This window comes from Penicillium soppii (assembly GCF_028829465.1).
Source record: "Penicillium soppii strain IBT 18220 chromosome Unknown utg000002l, whole genome shotgun sequence".
Classification (NCBI taxonomy): domain Eukaryota; kingdom Fungi; phylum Ascomycota; class Eurotiomycetes; order Eurotiales; family Aspergillaceae; genus Penicillium; species Penicillium soppii.
The window spans coordinates 86,787-109,461 of NW_026643232.1; the positions used below are offsets into that span (position 1 = coordinate 86,787).

Genomic DNA, 22,675 nt, shown 5'->3' on the forward strand with positions numbered 1-22,675 from the left:
GGTTTTATCGCAGCGATAAAACGAGAGCTAGACAACTTGCGCTCAAAGGCAACGTATGAGGTGATAGACCGGCCAAAAGACATCAGCAAGCAAGTGCTTCCTCTCTTATGGATTTATACATACAAATTTGACCAGGATAGCCACTTAATCAAGTTAAAAGCACGCATCTGCGTCCGCGGCGACTTAGAAACCATCACCTAAGAAGAGAAGCGAGCAGCGACACTTGCTACAAGGATAGCACGCATAATCTTCTCCCTTATCGCCGCATACGATCTCGACGTTAGGCAGCGCGACGCTATTACCGCATTCCTGAACTCGCGTTTAGATAAGGAGACATACACACAGATACCAGAAGGTTTTGGGATACCGGGCAAGTCATAGAAACTACAGCGAGCTCTATACGGTCTACGAATTTCGCCACGCTTATAGTAACAAGAAGCAGCAAGTGTACTGCGAAAGTTAGGTCTCCAGTAAGTGCCGGAGGACCCATGTGTGTTCGTTGGCACCGGAATCATTGTATTCTTCTATGTCGACGACATACTTATTGCTTGCCATCGCACAGCGAGAGCAAGCGCAAAACAATTGGAAAAATCACTTGAAGAGCACTGGGAACTGACTGATCACGGAGAAGCAGAGTGGTTTCTCAATATCCGGATCATCAGGGACCGTGCACAGAAGAAGTTGTGGCTTTGTCAAGATAGTTACATCGCAAGCATTGCAGCGAGATATAACTTGACAGAGCGAGCGCCTATTCTTACACCCTTACCGGTGGAAGAACTACGCAAGTACGAGGGCGTTGCTACACCAAGAGAAATACATCTGTATCAGCAGAAAGTGGGCTCAGCAGGTTATACAACGACCATTACTAGGGTTGACGCAGCAAAGGCTACTGCTAAGCTCGCGCAATTCCTAATGAACCCAGGACCACAGCACCAGCAAGCTGTCGACAGGGTGATCTGCTACCTTTACTCCACCCGGTTTCTTACCATTGAATATGCCGCAGGAATCGAAGATATAGAGTCGATCCAGATAGCAAGTGACGCGTCGTATAGGGATCATAAGGATCGGAAGAGTTCTACTAGATATATCTGCCAAGTGTTCGGCGGGCTAGTAGACTGGAAAGCCAGCAAGCAGCCAACGGTAACGACATCTACTACCGAGGCCGAGCTGCTAGGACTTTCTAAGGCTGGCAAGCATCTCTAATGGTGGAGAAGACTGCTGCAGAATGTTGGCCTTAAGTTATCCCACCCTATCACCATCGACTGCGACAATGAGCGCACGGTTGCACTCATTAACAAGGAGGATGCGGCGTTCGATACGAAGCTTCGACATGTCGATATTCACTATCACTGGGTTAGGCAGGAAGCGCAAGCAGGAAGGATCACCGTCAGATAGGTGCCAACGGCACAGATGGTCGCTGACGGGCTCACTAAGTGCCTGACTCGCCAAAAGCATGAAAATTTCATTCGCTTGCTTAGAATGGCTGATGTAGGTCACCTGATCACCTAGGCCCAGAAGGGAAACAGAGGCTGTTTCTATGTCTATTACAGAAATGGGAGTTTCAAGGGTCATCTTGCCCAATCTGCGCAAGATGAGGGGGTGTGTCGGAAGCCTGAGAAAGCAGGCCCACTTGTTTGTCGTGTTTGTTCATTATTCAGCAAGTAAATTACACCTATATATAAATTGCCAGAATTAGGGGTAATGAAAACTAGAGTTATTGACATCACCTGATTGGCCAGCACCAAGTTGTATTTCATAAGTTAGTGATGCCTGAGGCATCCAATCAAACAATGTAAAACACGAACTACGAAAGGCGGTGGAACACGGCAGAATCGGTTCAGGATCATTGATCCTGAATTCTTCGTGACACCTTTCACTCTTCGTCGTGGCCATGGGTTTTCAACCACATGGGTACCATGAGCTACATTAGCCGATGCGTAGTGAAAACCATGCTATTCCCACTAGTACTTAATAAGTTAATCTCCCTCCCTCCATTGATCCAGCCCGGCTTGATTGCCTATTCTTTAAAATCCGTGATAAACATAAACATGTCTTTGCCAACCTGTAATGGTCTTTGGGACCATACAATGGGAGACAGATCACTAAGACTGCCAAGCACTCTTTCCAACCTTTGGCCTTTTCCCATCAGGGTTTTGCCTGGTTGGTTTTAACGAGGCTATGCAGGACGAGGAGTAATGGATCCGACCATGTAACGGGAATGTTCCGTCTACGAAAAGGATTCGGACGTAGTGTCACCAACGAAGATGGAATCGCAATAAGCGATACCGACAGAGATAATGTGCCCCTGGGAGCTTCGTCCAAACGGGGCATAAAAGGGGGATAACTCCCTGGCCCCTATCTGGGGGACAAGAATTAGTCTCTGTACAAGAATACTATATCGTTGACGCTCCTCCACTTATTCATTACCGATCCATCATCGTATCTTACCGGATTGACAGGCTGATCACCCCTGACCTGGTAATCTTCTTACACAACCCTCCCAACCGAATTACTCACATGCATCGCCACCCACCTCCTCCCATCTATACAAGACGTGGATTCTCTAGCCAAAGCATCTAAAATCCTATAAGTAATCACTGTCCCTATTCTCTACCCTCACTAAATCTTTCATCAAGATAGCTCGGCCTTAATATGGGCCGCTAAACACAGCAAACCAGACCCCTGTAAACGCCTGCGGTAAGCAGGTACCAACCCTAACACCTAAGATCCGCAGCATAGAACGCCCTTTTTATAGGCAGTTGGAAATGCTATAAAGAGCTCTCTTTAATGCTTCTGTACTCGGTAAAGATAGACCTGGATACGCTCGACACGTATCTCTAAAATCCCCTCGTCTAGGCGGCAGGGAACGGCTCGCCTTCTGCTTTCATAGCGTAGACTTTCGCCCCGGCTAACAACGGGTGCCGTGAATTCAAACGTAGGCGATTACCTCGCTATCGGGAAACTATTATTATCCACGAAAGACATCTAGCCGAATTACCGGACCTAGAGTGAGGAAATACGCCTTATACTCGCTGCAGTAGCGGGAGTAGAGGATGTAGTAGAGGGGTTGTCTCTTACGGGAAAGGTAGACGTAAACTTAAAGGACGAGTTCGGGCAAACGCCGCTCCTAGCAGCAGCCTGAGTCAGGCATCTAGGATCGTTAAGCGCCTCCTAGCAATTAAAGGCTTAGACGCGGACGCCAGATCCTAGTGCAGAGATAGTCCTCTCCTAACTGCCTAATGTAGGCATTCTCGATGCTACAGTACGTGGCAGGAAAGGCCTCCAAGTATCAAGTGATACGAAGTAGGACCTAGAGAAAGAAATCCAGTCAGCATAGAAATCGAATCTATCATAGTATCGATGATGAAAATGCTGGTACTCCGAAACAGGCTTCGTTTTGACCACGAAATTCACAAGGGTTTAGTGTACACTTAGATAAGCACTTTGGCATCGAAAATGACCGAATACAACAAATCATCACTCTATGGTCATTTTACTTATGAGAATTTGGATTGAACATTGGCAATACCAGGGCAATTATATAATGATCACAGTGTAACCTTCGGGTCCATATAGTTGTGGTTGTGATAAGTCGTGATCAAGATGACGTATGTGGTGACATTCAACGCGCTCCAGCAATAGAACAGCCTCGGTTAGTTCGTACATTAGGGCAGCTCAAATAACTTTATGGAGTGATTGTGTTTACTGCTCGAATTGGGAACTTTCTGATATCTTATTGAGCCCAGGGCACTTCATCGTGCCAATGTAAAGGCAGCAGAGTGATTACTAGGGCTAAGAACCTGTAGAGAATTTGCCCCGGTATGTGGCATAGTCAATAATTCCCCTGGATAAACCACTAGATGCAATGCCCATTATATAGGGCCCAATGATTACGTGTACAACACTTTTCGCACAATTACAACGGCTGTCGGTCTGTAATCAAAGATTTTGCTTGCGAGAAGTGCCTTTTGGAGCTTGCATCTCATATTCAACATAAACCTCGTCTGTACGCCGTATATGATATTGTTCCATATCATTCAGGATGCTCTCCTGGCTGTCTCCCTTTGCTGTGGAAGTTGGCCTTTCTCCCTTGGACGCATGAGCTCGTGAGCTAGATTGGTTGTCGTATATTTTGTGCTGTGCATAAGACGGTGGCTTGGAGTTTCCCTTGCTCGTTGAGAGGAGCTTTAGTCTTCTCAAAATTAGCTCAAGTATTGGCTGCAATGTTGGTATACAAGCTGCAATAACGACAACGTTGGCCTCGACACTAGAACTATATTAGCATTGCAGCAACATCAATGGCAGATCCGAATAACTTGCTTTGTCCATACCACAAGAGGAACAGTGGCGTCTGTTTCACGGGGCATATCAGTGATTTGAAATAGACGATGATGATTCAGAGAGACAGGGAACTCACAAGTTCCATCTGTTTGGTTGGATAAGCCTTTGATCTGGGCACATTTGACCACAGCAGTTGCGGCCGCACTGAAAAGACCGTCCGTTAGATATTCTGGTGACAACTGAATCTGGGTATTTAGAATCGCGCATACATAACTCCGAGGCCAAGCGCAGCCGTCAACGCAATCTTTTTCCGTAGTGACATTTGGAGTTTGTAAAGGACAATCCCAGGGTAAACCGCGAGTAATAGGTCGACGAATGCGGAGAATGCTAACCACAGACATTTATAGTGAGCCAATGTTGTAATATTTACTTTGCGCCACTAACCTCCGTTGAAAGTAGCATAACTAATGAGAATCCAAATACTTCTGCACTTTGCCTCTCCACTCAATACCATCGAGGGCTTCCAGAGACCTTGTGGTGGAGTGCACATCGTGACATAAATCAGAATGTTCACAATCGCAATAATGGCCACTAGTGTGACCGGACCCCAAATTATTAAACGTTGTTTTGGACTTGGATTCATAATTCGGTGTAGCAGAGCGGCAACTGCGAGCTTCGGCAATGCAAAAGATATGATGCCGAAAATAAAAGAGATCATGTTCCATACGAGGGCTTTCTCGGTGGCTGCCGTACTCAGAGTTTTCGTATGTTGTCCATATCCATGGACCACGGATACAGTCGCTGTCGCAAGAAAGAGCAAACCGAATATCTATGATACCCGCACATTTTAGCAAGCTTGGACTTACGGTATGTATGACCAGAAAAAAAGAACAATGAATATGATCCATACCATGGATGCTCCGATTAACCAGTCGTCCAACCCAAAGCTGTGCAATATTCGCTGCCGGACACATAAGCGACTGACGACCAGGATGGTGGCAAGAGTAGTCATTGACCACATCACTGCCATCATCTCTGTGCCTTTGCTGCCTTCCGCAGTAGCATCAGTCGTGGAACCCGCCATTGCTGACCAGTAGGCTATCGAAAACTGTATACCCCTTAAAAATCAGCTAATGGAGAGAGCCAGGACCTATGAGGCATTTGAAGGCTTGGAGGGGCTCTAAGTTCTCAAAAATAGCAACACAAAATAAGGTAAAAGACGAGTGTCTAAGTCTTAGTCTACACGGGGAACATCCCGAATATACATATAAACTAATCACTTCGTAATTTGGGAGGCATTCTTGATAGGACAGATGTTCGCTTGACACGTGCTAGTGTGCATCGATTGCACGTAACCCCGATGGAACCATCAGGGGGATCTAGTGCGATGCGGGTACATTAAGTGGCGCAAGTCATTTCCTTCGGTTACTCTCCTTGGCCCCCAAGCACTAATCACTAGGCCTCAAGGCGGAGGAGTCCGCTGTCAGCAATTGGTACAATCGTCCCGCTTTTTGGCCCCCGGGTCCGCCGGCGGCCCCCGGCCCGCCCCTTGGCCGAAATAAATAAAGAAAAATAACGACATTGTCGGATCTTTCTATTACTGCATACCCATTTTCACGCAGTGATTGGACAAAACAAATACTGGGTATGCGAGAATTTCAATAATCAGTATCCTGGGCGGAGTCTAGACATTCCGTTCTCATAGAGTCCGCATACACGCGAAATCTCAATTAAACCCCCACCATCTCTACAAATTTGCCACTTACACCATCAAGTCCACATTAAACCGATAATATGGGATTCAATTGATACGCATGTTGCATAGAGAGGACCTAGATCGCACGGAATGTTAATATTCACCTCAAGACTTCGTATACCACCAGCCTTTACCTCAATAACATCGGCTTCCACTCGGTAGTCCATGGCGCAACCACAAAGTCTAGCGCTTCCCGCATCAAGATTAGGACTTTTTTTTATGGAGACGTTCCAAGAAGATCACTTGGTGTTGTTTCCCCAAATACTCCACACACAGGGACTTATTTATTGGAAAGAGTCCGTGTTCCCATTTTCGCATTTCTGTTTACTCTCTGCGAAAAGTCTTCTACCTAAATACCGTTCGAAATGACAATTATCAATGAATCAAACGGATCTACAATAAATGAGCACGTCACAGCTACTATTGATCCGCGTGTTGCGATTGGCCCAAGTGCCCCTGAGCACCTTGCCGACTTGCAGCAAGAGATCAATCGTCACGCGCAGGCATACAGCAATGGCGACGCTACCTCGCGTTTGAAGCTTCTGGAAACAGCCCGGTCCCTTGTACAAGCCATGGAGACACCCCAGGAGACAATGCTGCGATACTGTTGGGCCCAGGTGCGTTGACAATGGCATAGTATTGAAGAAGAGGTCGACAAAGCTCATGTCATTCCTCCTGTATGATAGCCATCTTCGTTCGCGGGCATTGAGACCTGTATCGATCTAGGGATCTTTACGATCCTAGCGCAGACCAATAAGCCCAAATCGGTGGCGGAGCTCGCGGCGACGACCGGTGCGGAGCCTGAATTACTTGGTCAGTGTCGATCTCCCAATTGGGTCATTAGAAGGCTTATACCGGTGCAGGCCGTATCATGAAGCACCTTGCCGCAATGGGAGTTTTCGTTGAGACCGGTATGGATGTGTACGGTCGCAACGGTCTGACTACCACGCTGGCTCTGAAACGCTACAGCGACGCATGGCCATGCATGTGAGTCCTCCAACTCGACTTCTACCTTCTTCTGTTGTATGGATGGTGATCAGTATATTAATGGCGTTTGTCTACACCAGCACCGGCTGCACCCTTCCAGCAATCAGCGCAATGCCAGCATGGCTCAAGAAAAACAATTACTGCAGTCCAACCCAAGGAACAGACTGCCCGTTCACTCAGGGATTCAAGACTGAGTACCCGTTCTTTGAATTCCTGAACGGAAAGAATCCGGATTACCCTGAGCTTGGCACACAATTCAATAATCTCATGTCTGCCTACCACCAGGGTAGACCTAGCTGGATGGATGCTGGTTTCTATCCGGTAGAGAGACTCGTCCACGGGGCGAGAACCGGTGAAGATGACGTCTTCATCGTGGACGTCGGTGGAAACAAGGGCCATGATCTGGAGGAATTCGTATCGAAGTGGCCAAACACGCCTGGAAGGTTGATCCTACAGGACCAACCACATGTTCTGAGAGACATCAAGTCGTTGAACTTGGCGATTGAACCCATGGACCATGACTTCTTCCAGGAGCAGCCTATCATAGGTAAGATTTCACAAAAAATCGGTATGAGGCCGTCGCTAACATCCACAGGTGCCCGAGTATACTTTTTGCATTCGGTCTTGCACGACTGGAATGATGAGACATGCCAAAGAATTCTGTCGCGATTAGTCGCTGCAATGACACCTGGGTACAGCAAATTGTTGATCAACGAGAATGTAGTGCCTGATACAGGTGCCCATTGGCAAGCCACTTCCCTAGATCTGATAATGATGGTGGACCTTGCTGCGAAGGAGCGGACCGAACAACAATGGCATCGGATGATTGAGCTTGCTGGTCTAAAAATTGTGAAGATCTGGACACCCCTCGATAGCGCTGAGAGCTTGCTTGAATGCGAGTTGGCTTGAGAGCTTCAAGTGGAATCTGTGGAACTCGAATGTGAAGAATGTAATAAAGTCAATGCTAAATGGGCACTTATGGAACGACTGCGCATAGGGAATTACTACGCGTGTATAATGAAATTTTGCGCCCCTATCCATGCTCTACTAACTTCTTTTAGGTTCGTTTGACATTGTTGCGATGTCAGGTGACATCCCACATGGGGATAGTCTCCCATGGATGAGTAGATGGATCTCTCTCTCTCTTTCTCTCTTTCTCTGCTCCGTCCGCAATAGAATATTCATATCCTCGTATTCAATTGCCCGTTGCATGATCGACATAAGGCTATGAGCCTGTCTTTTCGATTCCTTTAAATATCTGCTGGCTTAAACCACTAACGGGCCTTACACTTTTTACTAAAAAATACCGGACCCTCCAAAGGAGGGTCCGCCACCCAAACCAACATATCACCCAAACCGAAAATTTTCACCATATCTAATTTCAACCCCCATTTCAGCCATACATATCAATGAATTTAGTGCATTTTGATAAGATTTAAATACAAAACCTATTCAATTACATGAATTCAAAAGCCATGACCCGCCCCCATTTCTTTTGCATGCGTCCATGCCTTCTGATCTGTGTGTTGACCTTAGCCCATTTCCGCTTCCGTTTGGAAATATCCTCAGCCTCAGTCCATTTAAATGCTTTATATCCGCACATACCCATCTCGTCTGCCTCCTGTACGGATTTTATGACCCGCGTATTCTCCTACGCAGCGGATAGGCCGGAAATGGACCACCAGGAGCATCGCCCGGTGACTCCGACACGAGCATGTCAATTTTCCGGAAAATGCGCGAGGGATCAGACGTCTTCTTACCCACCTTAAGTGATTGACGTTCATGTAACCTCGGCAAAGATGGGATAGGTTATATTTTTCTTGCCGCGCCATGCTCTGATTTAGCCCTTTAAAATCAGGTATGGAGAGTATAAATGCACAACCCAAGGAACAATTTACATTGTATCGAGTAGAGGCTGGACTTACATGCATATCCAAGTAACTTTGCAGTTCTATCTCTAGTTCTTTGTCTTCACTTTTCCTATGCAAAACACGCTAGCCGATTGAAAACTCTATATCCTAGTGGGGCCATCTGAACGCTTGTCTGTATCTACAGGGTATTTCCTTTACTAATGGGACCCGTCGCAGTCCCGAATTAGCAATAACATCGGCTCGTCCCCACGTTAAAGCTGACACCCCTGAGATCTATTTTACGATCCTGTATTGTGCAGGATCTGTTCTGTGGAGCCATACAGTGAGTGGTATGCGTGAATACCGGGTTGATGTGACAATAGTTCATACAAAACTTGTGCGTGTCAAGAAAACAGAACATATTATCCAGGGCTGGTCAAAAGCTCTTAGTGAATGTGGACGATATAGGTATTCACTACTGGTGAGTTATTCCATATAAGAGAACTAGATAGTTCCACATCGCATTGCACATGCTCATGGCACCCCATCTCACTAAAAGAAACATCTGTGAATACAACAGGATGTACGTGTCGTTTCTTTCCCAACTGAAAATACAAGCACTGGCCAGAAGCGTTGAAGTGAGGCCTGTTGTGATTGATGTAGCCACCCTTTCACCACGACCACACGGGAATTTGACGACCATGGATGGCTGGCCAAATTGGCCCAAGTCCATAGGCCATAGACTTGAATTCTTGGAATTTGACCCTCAAAAAATCGAGGCTTGTTCAACTCCCCTAATCAACTTGTTGATCACCATCATTGTCATCAAATGCATTGCCATTCGCCCGCTGGAAAACAGTCCAATTCTAGTCAACATGTGACTGCTTTGATTGACTTTTGTAATGATCGTACAACTAAGTACATAGTCATCTGAATCGGCATACCTCATAAAGACGCCAGGGATTGATGGAAATAGCACTGCGCACACCCCTAGTATTATGCTAAGGAGAAAACAGATGCCCCAGATCACTCTCCAGGCCAGGAGAATGAAGAAGACGCAGCCTGGTGAACTGACAATTCTTAGTTAGAAAGAAAATTCACCCGTAACTGCTGATCATTTCCGTCCCTCCATTGGTAAGTGACGCGATTCAGCTACAATGCTATTGCTGACCATTGCAACTCTCCCCTTTGCAACAGGAAACGGAAACAAGACATACATGCCTTGACAGCCGAGTTGATAGGCATTTTCCAAGCCATCGGCTCGGTGCTCAAGTCAGCACATCAGCACCCATGGACAGCAAGCTTTTGATAGAGGTCACGTCGACGATGACTCATCAGCCATCAGTCCCTGGCACAAAACCCCTGTTCCGGATCGTATGCGGGTTCCAGCTGAGGGGGTTCTAGAAAAGACTTGGCGGGAACTAGAAAAAAGCTTACGTAATTTCTACTGGAATCCAAATGGTAACTCCAGAGAGCACTGCGATCGCAGGTCAGAAGGGGACTAGAAACTACGTAAGCTTTCTTCTAGTCCCCGCCAAGTCTTTTCTAGACCCCCTCAGATGGGTGCCCGATCGCATTTCAGAGCTTTGCTATATTTCCAAGACAAAATTGCAAGCAGAAGTAATAATTGAGAGAATTGAATTGAACATGTTCATACCAACTCATATACCAAACTGGATACACGGATCGCCTGGCTCATTCTGATAAAATATAGTTTCATACTGTAGAGCGACAGGAACCTTCTTTAATAACGTCCACACTCCAAGGTTGATAATTTCCATTGCCACAGAGCATAATTCTAATGGACCTAGGGCTGATCTTACCGGTAATTCAGAGTCTCGGCTAAAACAATCAATATGGCAAATATCAAGCCATGGAATACTACATTGATGACAGTTGACCCCTCGTTGTAGGCAAGGAGACAAAAGTTAAGAATCTTCAGGGCTGAAGTAGTATGCCCCACATCTAAGAAATACTGGAATATGATTGGTCAATCACGCCATTTGAGAATGCCATTATCGAGACCGTCGATCATCATGTTCTAAAGTTTTGATGTTCGAATCACTTATTAATGATTAATCTGGAAGATGAATCAATATACACAAATTATTCAGTTAATATCGAGACATCTACATTTATCTAGGGGTCCTCGCCTTTAGGTGAATGATTTTCTTGCATACACTTAGTGCGCGTCATCGATCCGACCTCACAAAATCGCGTGCAACCTTGGGCACTATAAATCACTTGAGAAGGTTACTTTGATGTTAATTTGGACATTAAGATCGTATTAGGCATCTTTATTTATATGATTCAATCAACTTTTGTCCAGGGCCAGGCTACATCCCTATGCGATAGTATGTGTATCTACATCTCAGACTTAAAATATATGTAACGTCTTGAATTTTCTTGTCAGCAATATGATAGATTGATATTCCAGAATTTTCATCCGTAGCTTCACATGGCTCTTTATCCGTAGATTCCGGAATCAATTTCCATCTGTGCTGAATGTCGTCAAGATGCACCTTATATCCACCACCCGAAGAACCCGAAACCTTATAGTCTTCAAGGATTGTGGTTCACAAATGGGAAGCCAAGTCATCTACTTTTATCAACCCCAAATTCCGGAAACGGCGATGCTCTCCTCTGATTTTCTGCTTTACAGCTGCCCTAGCACTACCCCCCTAGAGTCTGGCCCAGGATGGCCTAAGTCCTTTTATTATATAGAGGTGACGCCTAAACCTTGTAAAATTAATCACTCAGTGCGTTGAAAGACTGTTAATTTTTGCTTACGAGCGTTGTTTGACGAGAGCACTATGTCGACATATGGCATCTATATCGCCCTCCTGGCCCTGCAGGGACTGGGATTGGTTTCAGCTCAAGACTCACACTCCACTGAAAAGGTCTGGGGGGTATTTGCATTCACTGTACACGGAGACAGCAAACCAAGTGTAATCAGCAGTTCTCGAGCCCTAACCGACTATGGAGCAAAGGAACTCGCCGCGGCCGCGTCGAATTTCCGTTCTCGTTACATATCGAAATCCGGAATATCAGAAACTGGAATCCAGAATATTTCTCCGATAATACTAGACTCGAATGACGTGAATGTCCTCTCGACAGCCGATCAGAATGTTGTCGGCTCTGCTCAGGCATTCATGCAGGGGCTTTATCCACCTCTCGGCACAATGAATGTATCAAGTTCGCAAAAGGTCAATGGATCGTTCATGCAGGCACCGCTAAACGGATATCAATACCCGCGGATCGTCACACTGGGCGAGGCAGATCCTCAGTCTATTATGGTCGATGGCCAAGCGAAGTGCAACATGTACCATGCCGCTGAGAGCGAATACCGCAACAGCAATGAAGTCAAAGAAATCGCGCGAGACACAGATATATTTTATCAAATGATTTGGGGCCTGGGGATGTCCAGCATATACGACGAGTCCTTTGCGACATACACGAACGCCGTTCCCATATCCGAATATTTGGACTATGAACTCGTGCACAACGATACGTTCATGCAAAGTATGAATCACGCCCAAATCTTGCGCGCTCGCTCGCTGGCCGACCAGTATCTGTGGAACACGAATAGCCAACAGTCGTCCTCCAGCGGGATGATTAGAGCAGTCAGCCCGATTGCAGGCCAGACGCTGGCATCGAGTATATTGCAAGCCTTTGATCTGAACATCAAGGCCGGCGGCAACCAGCAGAAAATGACGCTATTGTTCGGCGGTGACGAGCCAGCAATGGCATTGTCTTCTCTCGTGGGACTCGCAAACGATCGACAGCCGAATTTCTTCTCTCGTCTCGTTCGTGGCGGCTCGTTCGTCTTTGAATTGTACAGCTTCGAGGACAGCACCGATCTGTACCCTTCATACCCAGCAACTGACAATCTGTATGTTCGATTCTTTCTGCACAATGGGACGGACGATGCGACGGCCTTTGAACCTTTCTCTCTCTTTGGGCACAGTCCCAGCCAGACCTCAATATCGTATTCAGAGTTCTGCTCGGAATTGGAGACTTTTGCCGTGAGCTCAGTGCAGGAATGGTGTACCCAGTGCAATGCCCAATCCGTGTTCTGTCTGGGTGTGTTAGATCAAAGCCATTCTGCACCAAAGCACAAGAAGGGCATGGCTCCCGCCGTGGCTGGAGTCATTGGTGCCGTGGTGACTCTTGCTGTTGTCGGACTCACCGCAGCCATTGTGTACTTTTGTGTTTCTCGCAAGGACAGGTCTCAGAAAGGAAGTGTGGGAGGGTTCAAAGGGCCTGGGAAGCTTGCCAGTGATACGGACGTTTCCTTCCGCAATCCCATCTGGGGTGGTTCCAAGGCGGAAGACGTTGAGTCGTCCAATGGCCTCAATGCTGGGGCTTTTGTGCAGGGCCAGGAGCGTCACGGAAGCTGGGAAATGGGACAGGGAAAGAAGGAAGTTGAGAATGTTCAAGCGGGCGGAACGACAAGATCACCGCTTGGGGAGGAAGAAGACGATTGGAGAATTCACAGTGGTCTTCAACCTGTGAAGATCCGGGAAAGTGTATAGATCAATTGCTCTATCAATTGGCACTTAGGTCTAAGTACCTGATGATATTGTATTGTGTCGTCTTCGGTTTGATCGTGCTTTGTTTTCGTTTCATAGCCCAATCTTTTCCGTTGCAATTGATCTCCGAATTCAATATCTTTTCCATTTTTTGGTCCAGTATTCAATTCAGCGCGCTCTCTGGCATATGAACGCGTCGCCGCCGTGGGCATAGATCCCAACTCCCAATAATCTCGCCATCCACGAGAGAGCTTCGCACCCTCGTTCCTTCTCAACTCCACCTCCTGCCCTCCGAATCCCCTGAAACATCCTTTGTCTTCGAACGTATTTCTCCCTCTTGATCTTGACAGGTAAACATTCCACATCCATGAACAAAATGAAGTATAATTTGCCAACACTGCTGGCCTTGTGTCAGGATACAGGCGTAGATTGCAAGTGGACAAGTCAATCAATAGACTGTGAGTTTTTTTTTTCTTTTGTTTCTTTGAGCCCTCGGAGTCTCCTTGGTGATACGATAATGTTCTACTTGCTTCATTCCATTGGAGCGCTCAGTGCAGTGACGAGATCTGTCATGAGGCTTCATGTCCTTCATGGGGCTTCATGGACCTTAACGACCATGGGCTTTGGATCAGCGGTAGAGATCTCGCTGACAATTGCTCTAGGTAGGAAATCACGCTCTGGTCGCGACAAAGGACCGATTTTTGCTGGGAATATACGAGATCGACCGACAAAAAAATTAGCCCGGCCATCGCGACCGGGCAAACATCCAGCACCCAAACCAGGATCGCAATACCGAAAAACAGCTCCCAAGAAGAACATCTCCAACCATTATTTCCCAGCACATGATGCAGGGTTTGTTCAATTCCTGAAACGGCATACTTCCCCAAAGCACCAGCGAGTTACGGCTGGAGGAAGGATCGTTCCAATGGACCCACCAAAAGCACCCCTTCTTGGGGGAAAATCGCCTGCCATGATGGCTGCGATCAACGGTATTGAGTCAATTGCAGGTCACATCTTTATTGACGGTCAACTCATGGCGGCAAACAATGGACGCGCCGCTGGTCTGCAAGAGAATGTGAGACTTATCCAAGCATCAACCGGAAACAGTACAGGAGAACTGTGGTCTCCGCCCATATTCGCCAGTGGAATCACACAAAAAATTGACAGTGGCTCCCAGGAGACTGTTTTTCAAGACGTTGCTCTTGAGCCTCCATTTATCCCATACATCCACGATCCGATTGAAGGACTTCATGATGAGTATGTACCTCTTTGGGAATTTCCGGAGTGGCATGAGATTGATACTCCTGCGCCTGATGACCGGTGGGGAAGATGGCACTCAATTGCCAGTGAGATCAATCACGACGAGGCAGCAATCAAAAACATGTGGATGCATGTGAAACACCTGGACAACTTCCCGACGCTCGACTTCTATTCCCGATTTGCACACTGTGTGTTGTTCTGGGGCTTGGATACAGTTAAACAGGCTGAGCACTGGCTGAAGAACAAACTGCTTTACCATGAGAGATATCTTGTGGAAGTCAATGAGGTGATTGCAATGGACCCCGGAAATGAGCCCAACATCACTCTTTATGCCTTGCGCGTTTACAACACCAAGGAGCGGGCAAAGCTTCTGGCTGCCATCGAAATCCTAGAGGCTTTCACAGAGCAGCGACTCCAGGCCCCGGTTGGGCCAATTATGAGCGGTGGCTCGGATGGCGACATGCCGACCATCATCATTGAGCCCACGGGCACCAATCGTGGAATTGATATCATCGATCCAGAGACTGGTCGCCCCATTGTGATCCAGATATCAGAAGGCCGTGGAGGTGAGGCGGAAGGGAGCACCAAATCGCTTACTTTCGACGGTGCAGATGATGGAATTGGCAATAATCTGATGACAAACAATGTCTGGTACTACGGCAATGCTGCAAGCCGACCAATCATTGAGGATGCCGAGAATGCTCAGATTGTTCAAGACACTCCGGAGGACGTGACCCCACCTTCCGAAGAATATGGAGATATTTCATGGGTTCACCAGGAAACATGGACAGAGCATCTTCCCTCGCAAGATGGACACTGCTTGAGCGAAACCGTTCCGCGAAATTTTGGTGGAAGCCCCAGTCGGTATCGGTTATCATTGTCTTCCTTCTCGCAATGTGACCAGCCCAGAACTACTCTGGAAGGAGCTAGCACCACTGGAACAGCTGGAAGCCCAATTCCTGCTTTGAGCGCCGTGATCAGTGTGTAAGTTCTTGATCATATAGCAAAACACTAGGAAATTATTGCAAAGCTAACTCTCGGCGCCACAGCGACGAAAATGAGGATGGTAACCACGTTGAAGCAGAAGTTCAGCAGAACGTGCAACCCATTGAGATCAATGGCATCAGTGAAGAGAATGACTTGAATTCTCAGGGCCCTATCTTCAATCCCCGAGAGCCACTCGTATCCTCGGATGTTTTCAATATGTTTGTGGTGAACATTGATGATGTTCGTGAGATGAATGGAAGCAACAACACTTCAGAGGAATCGTTTGAGGAGTCCTGCCGACAGATCACAGGCCCAAGGTAACACCACATACACCCACTTTTACAATTGACAGTGCTAACATAAAAGTAGAACTTCCACAGAGGAGCATCGCAGTATAAGAATGTTCACGAGGACCGGCCTTAGAAATGGTACCCTAAGCTCCGACTCTGATGAGAGTGTACCAATCTTGTCACACCCATATCCACCCCACAGCTGGGATGAATCGGCCCACCCGGCAATCCCTAAAAGCGACTTGAGTATACGATCAGGATCAAATGGAGATATGCTCAGCAGCACTGGCTCGCGTATGATCTCCACGACTTTGACCGCTCGTCGTTGTCGACAGAGTGCACGCGCTCGGGCAGACGCCATCATGCGTCATGCTCAGACTAGTCCATCTCGATTAATCTTTAACTTGAGAGATAAGGTTCCCATCTATGCGGCCTTTGGTTTCGATGCGCCAGACAGTGTGACTACCAGCGAGGCCAATTCGCAGGTAGTCGCATGGCTGAAAAATACCCAAGAGCGCCATACCGCACGGGCGGTTGTAAATACCAGCAGGATCAACGCTTACGCCGACCGCCGCCAATGAATGCGAAGTCGAATTTCATGTGTCTTGAGGTCCTGGGCAACAGAGGCCTTTTGGGGTTCACCAAATGTATGAGTGGGAATGCAAGAAGAAAGTGTGAACGGTATCGAATTTTATACCGGAGGTCTTGCTTGCCACGGGACTTTCGCGGTGTACCAGATGCATGTGAGAAATTAGGAGAAGGCGAGAACAGTGATGAATGTCCAACGAGGCAGCGAATGGAGTGAGGATTGACATGACTGATGGAGGAATCTCAACATGAAGAAATATGTATAATTACGCTTCCATCATTATGCAAATGGAAAAGGTATGTCTCGAATCACGTGCATTTTAAATCTTCGGTCTTAGCGCTTGACATATCTACATTTTTGGATAAATGAGGCTTCAAACAATAGGTCAAGTACTGAACATCTGTTGTTTGTGATTCCACTCATCCTATAATAGCATTATATTATCTGGTAAATCAACTTTATTTATGTACTACATGCAACCTTGGAACATCCCATGGATAGAAGATAAGGACCATCTCCACGTTATATATAGATGAGGTTTTGGATAGAAGCCTGATATTTTTTTTTAAATTGATTTGAAATCAACATTGGAAAATATTATATACTTGATAAGATAACCATTAAGTTTGTTTGTCATTTTGGAATTCTAAGATAGTAATATTGTAGTAACATTGCATGGTAGTAAAAAGATACAACAGCGAGGTGGCGTTAGATGCTAGTCGCCACCCTGTTTTTACTTCTAGAATCCTTCCATGATTGGTATCATGTATTGCTCGTCAAATTTAGAGGATTGAGCATGAGTTACCACAGAGCATGACTTGCATGGACATTTTTTTCCCTATCACCATTTCCTTTTTAGCACCCTTTTCCCCCTCCACACAATTATATAGATGAGATACGTCAGTCCTGGGAGTCGAGAACATAATTTAGTTCGACTTATGAGATGACTAAGGCACCTCCACGTCTTTCTCCACTTCACTCCTTGACTGGCACTCTCTTTTCTTCTTTCTTAATCCTCGATCTCTTTTTTTATTGTAGCATGTCATTTGATTCATGTGTCTAAATATTGTGGCACTTGTCTTTCCAGCTATTTGGGTGGATAACCCTTGCCATATCGTTTCCTAACAAATTGCCCCCGGTTATATCCCCAGCCGGCACTTGGCACTTTGGAACGCCATACCACCCTTTTACCCGCCTCACGCTTTTTCCTTTGCACAGCGACTCTCCCAGATCACCCATTCGACAGATCCTAGGTGATTGTGAGTGACTTCACTCTCGATATCGACCTCTGTGATCCCAATATCCCCAATATGACGCAGCTTTTCGCTCCAAGTCCAGCGGTGACCAACGAGAAGCGCGGGAATTTCCCCGCTCTCTCCCTTCCTTCGCGAAAACACTCCAACGATTCCACCCACCTACCAACAAGAATCAAGAACTTTTTCCGCATAAACAGTTCAAGCAGCCACTCCTCCTCCAACTCCGGCTCCAATAGCAACGAACGAGACCGTGAACGAGACAGCCATGGCTCCGTCAAGAACGAGAAGTCCGCTTTTCGGCAATCTCGCTTTCTCCCGACCATTGGTCGCAATCGTTCAACAACCGTCGCCAGCGAGGGCAACCCTCTCGACGATAGCATGTCGCCCACTGCATCAGCAAACCCCTACTTTGCCCATCAGGGCCAGCCCGCCTTGCGCCACCGCAATGATGGCTCCGTGCCCTCTTCCCCGCCCGATACGCCCGAGTTGCAAGTAACCGGGGTCTCCGCAGTGGAGCAGGCAACTACCGCCAATAAGGAGGAGTTGGCGCGCAAGCTGCGACGTGTGGCTTCCGCCCCGAATGCCCAGGGCCTGTTTACCAGCGGGCAGGGCGACCGCCCTCAGACGGCAGAGATCGGCAAGGAGCCTTTGGTAGAACAATCTGGGGCTGTAAGTCTGGCACACCCTAGCGGTCATAAGGAACTCGCTCTGGCGGTGCCGTCACACAGCTCGGATCTGGATAACAATGCTTCTTTCCGCCGCACTTACAGTTCAAACTCTATTAAGGTTCGAAATGTGGAGGTCGGCCCTGCTAGCTTTGATAAGATCAAGCTTATCGGTAAGGGCGATGTTGGAAAGGTCTACCTGGTGCGCGAGAAAAAGTCTAGTCGCCTCTATGCCATGAAGGGTATGTTTGTTGAATTCGAAAAAACCTTGGTGCTTTAATATTAACTGGTGGCTAGTTTTGAACAAGAAGGAGATGATCAAGCGCAACAAGATCAAGCGCGCATTGGCCGAACAAGAAATTCTGGCTACCAGCAACCATCCGTTTATTGTCACCCTTTACCACTCCTTCCAATCGGAGGATTATCTGTATCTCTGCATGGAGTACTGCAGTGGTGGCGAGTTTTTCCGAAGTAAGACTCACTCTCGGCCTGTGTCCGAATTTGGCTGGGATAACTCTTGCTGATTTGATGTGATTTCTAGCATTGCAAACTCGCCCCGGAAAGAGCATCTCTGAGGATGCAGCGCGCTTTTATGCCGCAGAGGTCACTGCTGCTCTCGAGTATCTTCACCTCATGGGCTTTATCTACCGTGATCTGAAGCCAGAGAACATTCTTCTACACCAGTCCGGACATATCATGCTGTCAGACTTCGATCTGTCCAAGCAGTCCGGACCTGGTGGTGCCCCAACAATGATCCCCGGACGTAGTGGCGGCGGCAACTCCACCACAGCTTTACCTACAATTGACACTAAGTCATGTATCGCTGATTTCCGAACAAATTCCTTCGTCGGAACAGAAGAGTACATCGCACCCGAGGTGATCAAGGGATGCGGCCACACCAGCGCCGTGGATTGGTGGACACTGGGTATCCTCATATACGAGATGCTATACGGCACTACCCCGTTCAAGGGCAAGAACCGTAACGCGACATTCGCAAGCATCCTGCGCGACGAAGTGAACTTCCCAGAACACTCGAACGTGCAACAGACCTCAAACCTATGCAAGTCTTTGATCCGCAAACTACTGATCAAAGACGAAACCAAGCGTCTCGGCGCCCGAGCTGGTGCATCCGACGTCAAGACCCACCCATTCTTCCGCACAACCCAGTGGGCGCTCATCCGCCACATGAAGCCGCCCATGATCCCTCACCAGGGCCGCGCCGGCACGGACACCATCAACTTCCGCAACGTCAAGGAGAGCGCCAGCGTGGATATCGGCGGCACGGACCCCACCAGGATGACCGGCGTGCCGATGGACTCCGGGCTAGCTACGCCGAATGGTGAACTCAACGATCCCTTCGAGGAGTTCAACAGCGTCACGCTCCACCACGAAGGGGATCAGTGAAGAGATCATTTTTTGTCACTTTCTTTTATCCGATACACGAGGAAAACAGCCGCACATGCATCGGCTCCACGACCATGATGCACTTAACGACTGAATCTAGATGCTTTTCTTCCCATCATCGCTGGGTGTATGGGGTGTTTTCGGGACTTTTTGGGCGGATCTATCCAGGCTTTTTCTTTTTCTTTTTGTTTCTTGCAAGCTCGCTACGTCTTATCATTGCATATTCGCATCCCATTCATCGCACACCCTTGGTTGAATACCCTCTTGCCTTGCGGCATTGGCATCGATACCAAAGCGCTTCTTGACATTGCTACGATTTTGGCTTTTCGCGTTCTCGAAAACTGTGCTATAAACCCGTCTTTTGGTTGTTTTTTTTTGTTCCTTGCAGCGGACGGCGTTTGGGATTCCTTTCGGGCACTTTTGCGTGTTGTTCAGTTCAATCTATTATTGCCTCAAATTTTAAATTCTCGTCTTGAATTTTCTTGCATGGTCGCTGTTTCAGGTTTCTTTTGGATAGTTCTAGTTGATAGATTCAATTTCCGAGCGAATGTTAACATCTTGCGTATACGTGCATAGGTAGCGTTTATATGTATCTGTTCTATGATCTTCGCATTTTTATGAATAGGTCAATTTCCATCCTTAGAAGGTCCTTGGCTTTCGGAGTTTCTAGTGGTATGCACACATTTGATCTGGCTTGGGTATTTGTTGATAGGTTGGCTCTGTGCAGATAAATGTATATACATATAAACGAGGAATATCTATATTTGGAACTCATATTTCTCAAATCCGAATCAGAAGTCTACTGCCGAGGGTATCATCTAAACAAATGGAATCAATGCATATGATGAGGATCCGCGGCACAAGCCTTGCGGCACTCCTCCATAATTCTAGCCTGCTTAGCAATGTCACCAAGACGGCTAATAACCTCCTTGTTGCCATCATAGAATGTAAAGACAGCATAAGGAATCTTTACATCCTCACAGAACTCCCTCACAAACTGCTGCGTCCTGCGCAAGTTGTGTCGAGGAATTCGCGGGTACAAATGATGAATAGCCTGGAACTGCAACCCGCCGTGGAAAAAGTCCAACCACTCAGGACAATCCACATCCATTGTCGTCCGCAGCATCTTCTGCGGGAAAGACTCCAAAGGCCCTAGATCAGCAGTAGACATGGCATAGTGCGACAGCGTGATCTGAACATGCAGCGGCGCAGTCACCATATGTGAAATCAGAACAAACGCCACCCGACTAAACCACGTCGGAATACTGCACCACACAACGCCGTACCCGAACCAAGTCCAGAAAAAGATCTGGCCCGCAAGCTCAAACCACCGATGCCACCACCCAGCGCCGTGCTTCGGGCCCCGACCGACAATAATATGCTCCCAGCTCAGGAAGTACAGGTTAAAGCGGCCGAACAGCAGAATCGGGTAGTATAGGTAGTGCTGGTACTTGACGACTGCTTTCGAGACAGCATCGTACTCCATGATGCGGTCGTAGTACGTACTTCGCAGGTCATCGAAGAAGCGATGTGACAGCGCGAAAAACGGCATCAGCTCGATATCCGGGTCGTGCTCTGGCGCATTCGTCACTATATGGTGAACGTTATGGCTGCGCTTCCACCAGCCCAGACTCAGACCGCCCAGGTAGTCAGCGATGACCATGCCGATGACGGTGTCTGTCTGGAAATCGTGGGTGATGCCCATGTGGCCTGCATCGTGGGCGGAGAAAACAAGCTGGTGCCAGAAACAGCCGAGGAAGAACGCCGACGTGCAGAACCACGACTGCTTTAGGAAGAAGACGAATAGCCCGAAGAAGAGCGTGTACCGGCTGATTTCGACCGCGTACGCCCAGTAGTTGCAATTGTACAGACCGGCTGCACGGATGCGCTCGTTGAGCTGGCGGTATTTTTGCGTGATGTTTTCTTGGTGCGCGGCGTCTAGGGGCGGGTATTTGGCTTCGTCTAGGTCGATTTCTTTTTGTGTTCGTGCGTCCACTACGTAGCCTCGCTTTGGCTCTGCTGGGGGGATGGCGCTAACTGCTGAGGAGATGGTTGATACTGATAGTCTCCGTCTGAGGCCGAATTCTTCTTCCTTGGCTTCGAAGATTGGGGATGGAGGCGCGGAGATGTCCTCGCTTGAGAGTTCTGAGCAGGATTCTTCTGGTTCTTCCTCTTTGATGTAGGGGCGGAATTCGCCGCCTTGGATTGGGGGTAGGAAGTTGGTCCATCGGCCTTCGATTCGGCCGATTTGGAACTTGCTCATGCGCTGACGGGCTTCCTGAGAATGAAGTCTTTATATGGGCGTTAGCATGATTTCTAGAGGACGCCGGGAAAACGAAGTCAGATGTTTAACACTCACGCATTCACTTCATCTGTAGCATCTTTGCCTATCATGTGCTTGATGGCCAGGACACCTCCAGGGTGGAACTTGATCCAAGCATCTAGTTTGAGTACTTTGCCGTCGACGATGATAATTGTCTTGTCTTCAGCAATCATGCCTTCTACCTCACGTCTCGATAGGACATTGTCCTTGGCCCTCACTGGGGTGAGTGTTTTGGCCATGGCGTTATATTGTAGAGACTAAAAGTGAAAGGATCTTGCAGTTGATCAAACAGGAACAAGACTTAGTTTTAAAGACAATCACAATCACACCCAGCATTTCTCCAATCCAATATTCGTTTATTCGTTTATTCGTTTATTCTATTAATTTATCATGTTACCTAGACCTAAGCGCCAAAGCGCAAGACATCCCCGTTCCTCTTCGACCCAGGGGACACCAAGGGGGCAGTGTAAATTGGTCTGTCCAACCGAGAAGTGG

At 47.6% G+C, this 22,675-nt stretch overlaps 7 protein-coding genes across 7 annotated transcripts; 4 read left to right on the plus strand and 3 right to left on the minus strand.

Annotated features, from left to right (window-relative positions):
- Window positions 1-3,939: 3,939 nt before the first annotated feature.
- N7529_001365 (uncharacterized protein) lies at window positions 3,940-4,603 on the minus strand (the record flags this gene model as incomplete). Its single annotated transcript, XM_057236896.1, has 3 exons — window positions 3,940-4,185; window positions 4,332-4,485; window positions 4,551-4,603. 3 exons carry the CDS (start codon window positions 4,601-4,603, stop codon window positions 3,940-3,942), a joined length of 453 nt encoding a protein of 150 aa, XP_057101583.1.
- Window positions 4,604-5,034: 431 nt separating this feature from the next.
- N7529_001366 (uncharacterized protein) lies at window positions 5,035-5,365 on the minus strand (the record flags this gene model as incomplete). Its single annotated transcript, XM_057236897.1, has 2 exons — window positions 5,035-5,082; window positions 5,192-5,365. 2 exons carry the CDS (start codon window positions 5,363-5,365, stop codon window positions 5,035-5,037), a joined length of 222 nt encoding a protein of 73 aa, XP_057101584.1.
- Window positions 5,366-6,402: 1,037 nt separating this feature from the next.
- N7529_001367 (O-methyltransferase family 2) lies at window positions 6,403-7,933 on the plus strand (the record flags this gene model as incomplete). The annotated part of the gene is made up of 5 exons (XM_057236898.1): window positions 6,403-6,654; window positions 6,724-6,850; window positions 6,901-7,024; window positions 7,078-7,571; window positions 7,620-7,933. The coding sequence occupies 5 exons, from the start codon at window positions 6,403-6,405 to the stop codon at window positions 7,931-7,933; spliced, it is 1,311 nt and encodes a 436-aa protein (XP_057101585.1).
- Window positions 7,934-11,687: 3,754 nt separating this feature from the next.
- On the plus strand, window positions 11,688-13,409 carry N7529_001368 (uncharacterized protein; the record flags this gene model as incomplete). Its single annotated transcript, XM_057236899.1, has 1 exon — window positions 11,688-13,409. One exon carries the CDS (start codon window positions 11,688-11,690, stop codon window positions 13,407-13,409), a length of 1,722 nt encoding a protein of 573 aa, XP_057101586.1.
- Window positions 13,410-13,782: 373 nt separating this feature from the next.
- Window positions 13,783-16,524, plus strand: N7529_001369 (uncharacterized protein; the record flags this gene model as incomplete). Its single annotated transcript, XM_057236900.1, has 3 exons — window positions 13,783-15,650; window positions 15,716-15,970; window positions 16,023-16,524. The coding sequence occupies 3 exons, from the start codon at window positions 13,783-13,785 to the stop codon at window positions 16,522-16,524; spliced, it is 2,625 nt and encodes an 874-aa protein (XP_057101587.1).
- A 1,318-nt stretch (window positions 16,525-17,842) lies between these two features.
- Window positions 17,843-19,857, plus strand: N7529_001370 (putative serine/threonine protein kinase (Nrc-2); the record flags this gene model as incomplete). The annotated part of the gene is made up of 3 exons (XM_057236901.1): window positions 17,843-18,695; window positions 18,751-18,924; window positions 18,995-19,857. 3 exons carry the CDS (start codon window positions 17,843-17,845, stop codon window positions 19,855-19,857), a joined length of 1,890 nt encoding a protein of 629 aa, XP_057101588.1.
- An 832-nt stretch (window positions 19,858-20,689) lies between these two features.
- On the minus strand, window positions 20,690-22,419 carry N7529_001371 (uncharacterized protein; the record flags this gene model as incomplete). The annotated part of the gene is made up of 2 exons (XM_057236902.1): window positions 20,690-22,148; window positions 22,217-22,419. The coding sequence occupies 2 exons, from the start codon at window positions 22,417-22,419 to the stop codon at window positions 20,690-20,692; spliced, it is 1,662 nt and encodes a 553-aa protein (XP_057101589.1).
- Window positions 22,420-22,675: the final 256 nt, after the last annotated feature.